Below are 12663 nucleotides of genomic sequence, written 5' to 3'. Positions count from 1 at the left end.
TGATCTTAACTAAGAGTTCTGGAAACCTCCAGTGAGATGCACATCTGAGAAAAGCTGTTCTTCTCAGGCTCACCACAACAGTTAATTCTGTTCCTCCTAGTCATCTGGCAGGAGCTGCAGATCTCAAACACTGGAGCTGTATATTCATACTGCAATGACAGCCACGTATCCTTCGTAAGAAGGGTAGATGCGCTTATGTCTTGCAACTTATTCCTGAGCTGGACAAGATCAGTTACCAGCTAGGAGGAAATAATATGTTTCAACATCCAGAACTTGTTGTGTTCATTCTGTCTTCAGTTTGTTTTATTTTGTTTTCATTATAGTCCTGGCCAGGAATAATGGATGAACTGTCAGAGCTGAGAGAATTCTATGACCCAGACACTGTGGAGCTGATGAACTGGATTAAGTAAGAGGATTTTTTCTCTATTTAAGTTAAATGCTATTTGTGTAGATCTAATGTTCTTAGTTATAGTGTTCTCCTTATTTTGTCACAGCTCATCAGTGAACTCTGGTGACCCATGGAGATAGTTAAGGATGAATGGGCTGTCAGGAGGTTAGCATACTAATGGCTGTGGAGAACAGCTAGATGCAGAGTCCCCCTGGCTGCTCTGCTCTGGTTCAGTGTCATGCTGCTGTATTGCCTGGGCATCAGGGAACCACTTGACTCCGTTTGCTCCCATAAGCACACACAGTTTTCCCAGCCAAAAGAGGTCCATTTGAAGGTGTCAAGCTTCATCATACTATAGCTGCCTCTTTACATTAATAGATTTTTGCAGTGAAATAATTTTATTTCTAGTTTTTCCCCCAACCTGGTTTCCTTCTCTTTTCAACTTTGTAATTTTAAAAAGCTTGGATGTACAGTTGTAGGGCCGGAAAATCTGTACTCTACAGTCTGTTTCTCGAACTTTAAAATAATCTGAATTGTTTACACTTAGTAGAATTAATCAAAATATGTGTTCTAAACTGTAAACAAAATATTTGTAATGGAACTTGCCACAGCTAAGCATAGGTGCAAAGTCTCTTTCAGGAGTATGAGTTAATCATTTCAGACTCACCTCATCACTTCTGCTTTTGCACAGAGCAGAGGAAGGTATTTTTTAGGTGGAAATAATTTGGAATACTGCATGTAGAAGATCCTGAGAAAAAGAGCCAGGTAGGATGTTCTCTGGAGAACTGTGAATTTAAGGGTTATGTTCTCTATTAACATACAGTAACCACTAAAAACTTTCAGTTTAAGTCCTGAACAGAGATATTCCTGGCACTTATTTATTTGGAACTCTGACAAAAATTTAAAAAAAAAAAAAATCAGTTTCATATTCTGAAGGAAAAACATTCAGAAAGTAAATCTGAATTTACTACATTTAGCATTGAACTATTTGAAGTATTTCCTTGGAGCCCTGTATTGTGTTTTCATATGCAATGAACTTCAGTGAAACCAGTTGCCCAGCCTGTTCTATCCATAGCAATGTATTTACACTCTATAATGTTGTATTTCTTTAATCCATAAACTAGAAGGAGTAATTTAGAAGTAAAATACATTACAAGCCTTCACTGACTTATTTTGAAAGCAGGCCATGTTTTTTTCCATCATTTAGAATCTTTGCAGCCATATTGACACGTTTTTGTGACTAATGTTTACCAGCCAGTTCCATTTAGCACTACTGTTTTATTAAAAGATGGTAAATGCCTGATAGTTCAGATCTCCTGTGTACAATATATGGAGTTATATAGAGATTTATACATAAAATATGCATGTGGAGTTATTCCCAGCCATGAACTGGATTTGACTGGATCCGATGAGAATAATTTTTCATATGTTCTTAGTGCTGAGAATGCTAAACTCGTGCTTGTCCTCTTTTCATTTTAAATCATGACAGACAATTACAGAGGGAAATTTTCTACTTAGAATTTATTGTGTTTAGAAATATTATTCATGTAAAGAAGAGTTAATTATCTATGCTTTAAATAAAAGTCAACAAAATTTATGGTAAGTTTCTCAAAGTGGGACAGATTTTCTTAAGTTTTGATGTGTAAGAAAAATATTTTACTATACTAACACTTGATAGTTCTGCTGTAGTTAATGATCTGTCAAGGTTGGTGTCAGGAACTAATCATTCATTATTAAAACTCAGTATGAGAAGCTCTAATTTGTCATGTATAGCAGTGAATTAGGAATAACTCATCTGTCTTGCAATCTCTCCACAACAAGAAAACCCTTCTGTCTGCTTAGATCTAAATGCATATTAACTTGTCCAAATATACAGTCTGAATAACAGCCAACTATTAGTCTGTCCACTCTGAAGTGTCTGCAGATGTATTTTTTACTCTTCCCCTTACTAAAATTAGCACAGCATTTTCAGGAAGATATACTGGTTTGTATCTTTACAATACAGTTACTGCATAGGACTGGTCTGCATCTATTGCAGAGTGCAATTATTTTTACATAATGATCTTGCATATCCCAGTCTCTTGCTTTTTCCTACCCACCACCTCATTTTCTTAGCTTTTTTTTTTAAAAATAAGTCAAGAAGGTCCTGCCAATGACCCAGGGATAGTTCACAGCTGTGTTCCCAGATGGGAGGTATATTAAAATTCTTAGTTTTGGTCTTTCTCCCTAAGACAACAGGAACAACATGCTCATTTGTGAGATGGGGAAGAATATCAGTAGAATGAGCAAATCAATAGCGTGAACTTCCCTACTCTGTTTACTTCTGGTAAGTGTTTAAGAAGCAATGTCTTCTGCCTTTAAAGGGGAAACCTGTCTAGAATTGTGGAATATTTCATAAGCAGTTACCAAAAATCATCAAAAAGCTTCTTAGAAATCTCAGACCACAGCCAAAACAGTGGAGAAGTTAACTGAGACTGAGATTTGGCAGAGCATAGTTGTATGTCAACTGAACTTGAATCAGGTGTGGGGGACAAGCAGGCAAATTTTTATATTAGTGGAAACCCCACAAATCTCCAAAAGGCTCCTGAGGTTACAAAAATGGAATACCCATGTTTCAATGGTGGTTCTTTCATTTAGTAATTTAGATTAATGGCTATATTTTAATTTCAAGCCAGCTATAAATTTCAACTCTTCACTCTTACGTGCCTGATTTTCAAGGGTAATCACACTGAAATCAACACATATTCCAGACTTTAAAGGCAATATTACACTTTTTCTTTTTTTTTTGTTATAATTATTGTTCTTAAATTCTTGGGCTTATCCTTTGTCATTGACTGATTTGTCAGTAAAATTCAGGCATGAACTTGATAGTGCCTGAGAACTAGGTTTATACCAACTGTGTAGGTGTGCTCCTTTATGTGAACAAAATATGCATGCATAAAATTGAGGCTGGGACTAACAAAAATGCATCTTGTTGCTCTTTCTTTGTGGCTGTTGTTTTCCATTTTTGCAGTTTTCAGTCTTTCCACACCAGAGGGAAAAAAAAGAACCACCAGTTTGACTGAATATGCTTTACTGCCTGTCATTTGCAGCTAAGAACGTAATATTTTAATATAGTATTCTGCAAATAAAAAGACTTTCTTTTAAAGAAAAAAACCCCTAACATGGCATACTTGAGAAACCCTTTCCAGAATCTCCTTTTCTCACACCCTTTTGCTTTGTAGATTCATACTGCACCCAGGCACTAGTAAAGGAATAATCTGAGATTTGTCAGATTTTATGGCTTTGAAAGCAGACTACAGAGTTCCACTCTGGAGGACTTTTAATAGAAATAGCCGTTTTATTTCTAATGATGTAACCTCTAATTGCTACATTGGCCATTTCTGTAGGGCTTCCTTAAAACCAACTCAAAATAATTCTTCAGCAGCTTAAGAGAAAGCATTACTACCACTTTTAGAGTCTGTGCAAGTTAGGCATAGACATGTAGTTCCCGTAAAACCCTTTTATTTTTAATGAGTTATTCTTTAGTATTTACATAATTCTCTAAATGGTTAAGTGTAGGTAAAGAAAAGCCTCATGCAATGTATTATAGTGCTTAGTTTACCCATTAGTTCAGCTGTAATTAACTTGTTGAAAGCTTAGAGCTTCAAAAATAAATGAGATTATTTGTTAAAAATGCCATCAGGTCTGCTTGGAATGACATTTAAATTACATAATGTAAATCAGTTTGACCTGTAAGTCCTTGTCATTATTTAGTGACATTTCGTACAGAATAAATTGTTTGCAGGTTGGGCAGTGTGGTATGGAGCTTGGCAGAAAGCTATAAAAACAAATTATCCTTTCATTTTATACATCATTTGTTCAGACATTTGTAAAAATTGCTTCGTTTTTCTATAATAGAGAAGTGTCATTCTGTGGTTTGAAGCACATTAGCTGCCTTGGATACAGACCACAGCAGTTAGTGTCTAACTCAGGTAGGAGTATTAGAGAAAGACGCTTGCATGAAATGTAGAAATCATCCTGTACCTGAAAAATATTCGTTAATTGTCACACCTCCCTCTAGTGGCTGTTTCACAAGATAAACGCTCAGTAACCAGCTGAAGGTCTCCAAGATGTGGTTAAGGAGGGCATACTGGCATGAAGCTCACTGTCACCTCCCAGCTTCCAAGTGTCTGTCCCCAGCAGTGAAATTCAGTGCCAGGTTTGTGTCCACTGCCAGCTGGTAGTCCAGGAGTGTCTGGAGCTCTGGTGGTGGCACAACTTGGTCTGGGGACCCTCTGAGCTGGCCCCAGTAAAATATGGACAGTGATATGTCTTAAAGTGTGTAATTTTCTAGGACTTCAAACATGTAAATCCAAGTCTGAGGGAAACATCTGCCTTCACCTGGAATACCTGAATTTGAACTCCATCCAGGACTGAGGCATGTAAGCCAGTTTTTTGAAAAGCAAGCGAGGGTTACTAACTTGCTTTTAAGGCATAGGAAGACGAGAAAGTGCTGGTAAAACTCTTAATACCTGATAAATAAAGAATGCACTCAGCTATATTGCACCCCTTCTGGGAAAGAGTGAATGCTTTTAGAAGGGGAGGAATTGAACTCTGAATCTTCTACATTTTTGACAGGCAGTAAGTTGTGGAAAAAGGGCGCTATCACCATTCTCTAGCTTTCTTTTGTAAGAAGAGAGGTATCGGGTTGTTTCTTGGGAATGTTTGTTTGTTTTCTTGTGGTTTTGCCTTTGGTACTTGTGGAGATTTTTTTTTTTAAGAAAGTTTGATTCTGCAAGTTTGCATTATATTGGCCTCTTCAGGAATCAGAGGTGCAGGATTGCCTTGATAAAGCCAAGTCAGGAGATAAGTACTGCAGAGCGGTACAAAATTGAACTAATCTTGAACAAACACAGAAACAGACTTTCCACACCAGAAGTTTCCCAGCCAAGGCATAAACACAGAAACATGTTGAAGGTGCTTTGAGAATCATAATTTTCATTTAGGTGTCTAAGCTCTACAAAGTCCCTCTGTGAAATCTAGTCCACGTTCTTTTCAGCTTAGTCTAAAGAATGGTGCTTTCCTGCAGATTCAGGGATGAGTCCTCGCTGACAGCCTGTCAGGGCCATTACATTTGCATAATAATAAATTCTAAGATGAATTCATTTCTATTAATGAAACATTTACTTCATGACACTGGTGACTTTGAATATTTTAAGTAAAAAAAGACATTTTTAAGAGATTAAATATTTTCAGACTAAAATGAAACTGGTTTTATAAACTGCTGAAAAACTAGTCTATCAGTAAAGTTAAACTGGCCTATTAAAAATACTATCTCTGTCCTTCCTAGATGAGATTAATATACCAGTGCAAAAATTTTTAGGAAGGGTTTGTAATTATTAATTCATTTGCTAAGCATAATCTCTTGAAAGAAGATAGTAAAATTTAATACTTATCTCTTAACATTTTCAAGCCAATCATGGAGCTTAAAGAAGACTGAATATATAGCTGTAGTTTCAAAAGGCCCCCTAAAGTCCACCCCAAAGTGTCAGTTATTTGACTACTGTAGGTGCCATACATGCATGTATGTGGATGTTAGGCAGCCATTCACCTTCCTTTCCAATTTTATTTTACTTGAGTTAATGTATGCTTCTTTCTGTTGTTTTAGTCTTCATAGAACTTTTCATGGTTATATGCCTGCTAAGCACTGGAAAACACTTAAACATACTATGACCATTTTTAATTAGCCTAATTATAGTGGTCTCTGTTGCCTGGCATTTTGACTGTCTTTTTGCTATGTGCTTCTGTTGTGCCTTTACATTTATTTTAGATTATAAACTTGTTGGGGGTAAGGTGAGCAACCAATTATTTTTTCCTTATGGGTATTTAAACAATCCTGAGACACCAAGACTGTTAGTTAGATAACAATTCTAGACATTGGCTTTGAATTTCAGATGAGATCACAGTACCAATAATTGACAGCATTTCTATCTGGCATCTTCTGCATCCCCCCCGCCCTGCTTTTTGCAACTGGGGTGACTTTTTTCATAATTTCTCTCCCAGAGTTGTCATAATAGGAGAATTAATGTCTCACATAACCAAGTTTTCATTCCAAGTGAATGGTGAATGCCAGGACAGTAACAGAAGTTTTAGCATTCAGATTAAATAATCCATTTTATGTAGAATACCTTATATGTCAGACACAAATCGAAGTCGCAGTAAGTTTCTTGAAATATTAAAAGAATTAGGATATAGAAATTTACAAATATTCAGAGGCTATACGAACCCAAGAAATATATGAAATATGGAAGTAGTTTGAAATTTTCAGGATCATGTTTTCCCTAATTTTTTTTTACTAGTGCATAGTAAATTTTTTATTTGCAGTTAGAGAGTATTATTGTGATTTATCTGCTTCATATTTGAAGAAAACACAGTTGCTTGAACAGTTTGCTCCCTGAATAAAGGGGAGGCAGAAAAATATTTTTTCAGTCTTTTTTTTCCTTCTGATCTGTAACAAGCAATGCAAAAATGCCCCTACAGAGACTTCCTCAGACTTATCAACATTTGTTTAGGTCAAACACTCCAAACACAGCAGTGTTTGCTGGGAGCATGCAGCTATTAGCAGGAGTCAAACTGTGCACTGGACGGACCTTAACTAATCATCCCCATTATGAGGATAAGAATCTGAGAGAGAGAACAAAGCAGGTAAGAGTATTCTGATTGTTTAAGCTAATTCTTATCCGTATCAGTGGCTCCATTCCAGAAAACACACACAATCTCTGATGGCACATTGCAAATGACATCACATGCTTTACTCATTGAATGAACTTCTTTTCAGATACAGTTCCAGAATTTAACTTTTTCTGTGAAACTTACAGTACTTTGGGGATCTGCTGACTTACTTCTGGCAGCTGGTGTATGTCTGAGTACCTGTACCTCAGTACTCAAGCTAGTTCCGAGTGAACTGGTTTGGGTACTGTTCGCATTAATAGTTGGGCTGTTCAACCCACATGGAGCATTTCCTGATTTGCCTGATACTCAACTAGCACATAACATTTTAGATAGAAACCACCTTGAGAAACTCCACACAAAGCTGGAGAGATTGTTTTAAACTATTCTTTCCTATAATTTAGACATTCGGAAAGTTTTACAGGCATCTACCAAGGCCTTTCTGCAGACAGCAGCACCATCCACTGTTTTTGCAGTCAGCAGCAGTACTGCCGTGCATCATAGTAGCCATAACACAGAAACTCTAAGTGGCTCTTGAATAAAGCTTTTTTTTTTTTTTTTTTTTGAAAATACTTAATTCAAGTCACATGGATTATTTCTTTCTCTAGTTCAAGATAAAGGAATCATGAAACAAGAAATAGTGATATTGTGTCTTACAGCTTAGTTTTCTTCTTCTACAGATTTATCAGATCTATGCCAAGAGATCGCCTGAAGATGTTTACCGAATACTGCGATCCTTTGGCACAGACTATGTGATCCTAGAAGACAGCATTTGTTATGAAAGAAGACACAGTAGAGGCTGTCGGTTACGTGACCTGCTTGATATAGCTAATGGCCATGTAAGTATTATATACAAAATTTTTAAAATACATTTTGCTTAACTTCTTTTTGAAAGACAATTACGATTTGAAGAAACTTGGGTTATTTCCACTTCAGCATGAGTGTGGGAAGTAAAAATCTAATGGAGCCATTATACATTCTCAAATCACCAAATTGAACACTGCTTGCTTTTAATGGTATTTGATAATAAAAAAAAGGAGGAATTCAGCCTGAGCAAAATAAGTAACACTTCCTGATGAGCTTCAGCAGTATGTAAATAGTGTTCCCTTTCAGAGTAAATCACTTCATAGCTTCAATTCCCTCAGGATCAGTGGAGGGTTGTATTACTCTATTGTGTTTGGGGAGTTTTCAGGCATTTCTGGGGCTAACATGGAACCACACAGCAGACCACATAACCCAAAGCAGATACGTACTTCTGACCAAGCAGCTTTATCCATAATAGAGACAATGATACTATAAATCTTACTGGTTTAATGTTTTTTTTCTTCCTCCTACTTGTTTCATACAGTCACTGTTAACAAATCTGGCCAGCCTGACCCTCTGAATGTATTGTTGAGGTTGTTTTTAGTTTTGTGTTACTGCCTGTAACTCTGAACTGGCTAAAGATATTTCACAAGTCTGTTCAATTTCATTACAGATCATGGATGGTTTGGGAGAGAATGAACCTGATCTGAAACCTGCGTTGTATCCTCGCTTCTGTGAGGAAATTAAAAAAGCCCTGCCTTCTTATACCATACACTTCACTAGAGTCTTTCAAAACAAAACATTCCATGTTTACAAACTTGCTAAACATAAATAACACTTCCTACCATGGCTTCAAGTTCAGTATTTTAATGCTAGGACCCCCGTTAGAAAACACAGAGGAAGTTTACAAACACGTTACATTTGTGAGACATTTTCCATTGATGGTTTCTTGGTTAATTACTGTGATTCTTATTTTTTTAGACAGTTTAGTTTTGATAACATTCTTGATGTTGCCAAAATTTTCATAGATTCATAAATAAATGCAAGCAGGGACCATTCTGATTATCAAGTCTGACTTCCTGAATACCTAGATACAATTGTTTTTCAGTTTTAACTGCTGGAAAGACACACAAAATGAGCAGCCTGCATGACCACTGCAGAATAGCTAGCCTATGAAGTTCTGGTCAGCAAATTGGACTTTTTAGTAGAAAATGATAGAAATTCAATGAAAGCAGGCCACACTACTCCTATCTTGAGTATGCATTATCTTTGTGATTCCTTAAAACAGTCACAAAAGTTAGGTTTTGTCTTACAGTCTGATCCTCTGACAGATCCTTGTGCTCTTTCAGTGCCTCTTTTTTGAATTCTTTGGGAATGTATGCGGATATGAGTTTCCAAGCTTGTGAGTGTGATTGCAGAATCAGTGAGTGCGGAATCAGCAAACAAGTTTGAAGAGTAAAACTTTAATCATTGTCCAGCATTTTTAGTGATACAGAAACATAGTGTTTTATAGTGTTAAGCATTTAATGATGCAGTGTTATGTATTTTTAATGTGAATAAAGGTCAGCGCATGCTTGATACATGTTGCATGTTTGTATCCTCATAAAATGCGCAGAACAAACAAAAAACCAAATTTCTCAGCTTGGATTCTCACAACACTGTTTTCTGTATTTGCTTTCTGAACTACAGGGGATCCTTTTTCTCCCCATGTGAATTCCAGGAGTAGGATACCAAAATTGAACACTGCCAACCTTACAAAAGAAAAATTCATCTCTAAAATCAGCAGGAAACTTAGGTATTTAAAATATGTTCAGGTATTAGAGCTTTGCTTTACATTATTTCAGACATGAAGCAATGTCGTTTAGCACAAAATCATTGTGTCCTTGCTCTTTATCCTAAAAAAGAGATGCTAAAAGTTATTTTAAATTGACTGGGAAGATTAAGTGAAGACAGGCCTCAATCCTGAGAATTTTGTGATTTGTTTGTATCCTTTGTGTTTTTACCGGCTAGAACTTTGTGAATTTTATTGACTTTCTAAATGCTGTGTAGATAACACATGACTTCTGCTGTGTTTTAGCACTGCTTTGGTTTTATATTGGAATTACAGATTAAGTCTGATTGAAAGTCTAACAGTACTCTCCAACTTTAATTAGACATCCACTAGGATCATTTGTTTCTTACGAACAACAGAATTGTAATAATCAAGTGCCTCTAGGCCAATGTTGAATTAACATTTGAACACCTATAAGAGTGTTTGTGGCCTGTGCAAATAACTCAGTTATAATAATTACCACTGCAATTAATTTCTAACGATGGGAAACTTAAAGTGCTACTGATAGCAAACTCCACATTTAATTTAATCAAGATGTGTAATGAGATTAGCTTTCACAACTGAGCTGTGTTCCAATTCCAAATGATTTAAATGTTTTCCCTTTTCAGTTGTACTAAGGTAAATTACTGGAGAGATGGAGATGGTTATGTCACATGCTCAAACAATTTCATATTCAGTAAATACTCATTAGACAATGTTCAACATCTTTCTGCACTTTCATGCTAACACAAAAGGAAAGTGTGCTTTAATCAGACTATACTTAAATCAAACATTGACAGTAGCTAGGTTGTTAAACTGAGCAACTGAAACTCCTGAGTAATTTCTAGTCTGTATCCCTTAATGAGGTTGGAGACCACTGCAGTTTAACATAATACAATAATAAAACATTTTAATCAGTATTAAAACTTTAATTAGGCCTGTAATGATGCATGCCTGTTCTTGCTGAAAGCATGGGTCAGTGAATTCCTCAATGAGTGCCTTACAGTAATTGAAAACAAGCACACGTAAGGTGAAGTATGTCTAGGCTGTATTGTCTTATTTTAAAATGTGGTTGTATCTTTCTTTAAAGGTGCAGTAACTTTCTTCTGATTGAAATGAGAGATTCCAAGGTGCAGTGGTACCCTGTCATTTTCAGAGTTCACTTGTAGGTAACAGCCGAGAGACTAAGAAGTCCTGACTGTGACAGTAATTATTTTTAAATAGACTTTTTTCAAAAACACAGTCTCTAGTGTTACCAAAGGAGAAATTTAACCTTTTCGTAGAAACTACGAAGTGCAAATTTATTTCTATTTTGTTGATGTTTTTTTCCAAAACAAATAGACTCAAAGCTACCTTTGATCTTGGGAAAGTATAAAAGCCAACAACTGTCACAATCCAGAACCACTACAGTAACAGTTTCTTGCAACACAAACATCCTCCAAAGCAGCAGCCAGAAATTTGAAGAGTTAAATACAAAGTATTTTGGAGATGGCTTAACTCTTGCAGCTTGCAGTCTTTAAAGCTGAGGTAGCTTGTGACACTTTTAAACAATTCCAGCAGTTCCTGTATCAGAAAGATTTGATGCTAAAGGGCAGGGTGTATTTCTGTGACTATGTAGTACAGCATTCAGAAGACCAGTCTCCTTAAAACAGTAAAATAGAAAATGCCAAGGAACAAATACACTTACCAGCTCAGAAGAAAGCAGAACACACACCAACACAGCACTTGGAGAAAGGGAACAGCTGCTTCTCTGTCCGTGATTTAAAGGCTTGCCCGGCAGAGCAAGGCACGCTGGGAAGGGCTGGAGCCAGTGCTGTCTGGGGCTGGGGGACCGCTGGTAAAAAGGGCTGCGCTTCCTGGGCCTAGAGTTCAGGAGTGGGAGTCTGAGCCTTCTGGGAGGTAGGTGGTGGTTTAGTTGTCTGAATTCTTTTCTCTGCTTCCTGTGATCTATATTCACTGCATTAACATTGTGCAATTTTTTTTTTTTTAAATAACTTTACTTATTCCTGAACTCCATCATCGCAATGCACCTTATTTCTAAGTGGCTGCTGTGGCATCACTGTTTCATTGTATTAAGTATGATCCACCCCAGGGACATCCCCTGTGGTAATGTGTTTGCCCAAGTCTTACAAATAACTAGTGATGGGAATGGCACCATCATGATCTTTTGTGTATGTTGCCTATTGTCCACAAGGACTTTTAAGCTGTGGAATTGTGGTGTGAATGACTTTTTTTAGATCACAAAATGTTATCAAGTAGCTGGAATGTTTTTAGGGGAGAAAAGCCTTTGAGATCCATAAGTATTTTTTCATTTCTTGTTTCAGTGTTCTGCCGGTGAGATCTAACATAATTTTATAATACGTTGTTGTAAAGAGATGTAACGACTATGTATACTAAATAAATTGTGTAATTTGAAAAATCACTTTTTTAGTTGTTTTTATGTTGGGATGGATTGAGAAAGGTGCAGGTAGGGAATCAGCTTTGTGTCCATCCATACAGAGGAAAGTATTTCTCAGCAGGAAGTTTTCACTTTTCTCAGGCTTGTTGTATTGCATGCATGACTGACTGTTTGAATCATCTTTCTGTTTTAACAGCTTGCTGGACTTCCTTTCTCTGTTACAAGTTAAAGGTGGATCAGCCATGATTTTTACCAGTCATCACCCAGTACACTTTGCCTTTAGTGAGGTCAGTTTGAGGCAGTTACTCTTGTTTAAGTAAATATAATTTGCTTTGACCAACAGAGGTCTGCTTGTTTCCACAGTGTAACTCAAGCTTTAGTTGTCTTACTCAGAGAAAAGACATGTATGTTCTTTGAGAGAGAAAAATTACATGTATCGAGTGCTTTATTTGAATTGGGGTGTCCTCATAGAGGTAAGCTTTTAAAAGCCATGGTGGTGTTGCAGTAGGGAGAAGCGGGCTGTGCAGAGCTGTATGTGCAACTGTCTAGCAT

At 36.7% G+C, this 12663-nt stretch overlaps 1 protein-coding gene across 9 annotated transcripts in view; it reads left to right on the top strand.

Annotated features, from left to right (window-relative positions):
* DPY19L3 (dpy-19 like C-mannosyltransferase 3) overlaps positions 1 to 12135 on the top strand; it is a 38732-nt gene extending 26597 nt beyond the window's left edge. For 5 of the 9 annotated variants that reach the window (XM_054840416.1, XM_054840418.1, XM_054840420.1 and 2 more), the window contains 4 exons: positions 324 to 406; positions 6943 to 7075; positions 7780 to 7938; positions 8577 to 12135. In XM_054840416.1, the coding sequence (XP_054696391.1) occupies positions 324 to 406; positions 6943 to 7075; positions 7780 to 7938; positions 8577 to 8738 (537 nt within the window). In that variant the 3' untranslated portion in view covers positions 8739 to 12135. Of the gene's footprint in view, positions 1 to 323; positions 407 to 2619; positions 2715 to 6942; positions 7076 to 7779; positions 7939 to 8576 lie in introns of those variants that run through there. The other 4 variants (XM_054840417.1, XR_008579093.1, XR_008579092.1 and 1 more) reach the window with 4 other exon arrangements.
* The last annotated feature ends 528 nt before the right edge of the window (positions 12136 to 12663 follow it).

The sequence above is a fragment of the Grus americana genome, chromosome 13 (genome assembly GCF_028858705.1).
Source record: "Grus americana isolate bGruAme1 chromosome 13, bGruAme1.mat, whole genome shotgun sequence".
Taxonomy (NCBI): domain Eukaryota; kingdom Metazoa; phylum Chordata; class Aves; order Gruiformes; family Gruidae; genus Grus; species Grus americana.
The sequence above is the reverse complement of the archived record's forward strand: the minus strand, read 5'-3'. Positions and strand labels throughout refer to the sequence as shown.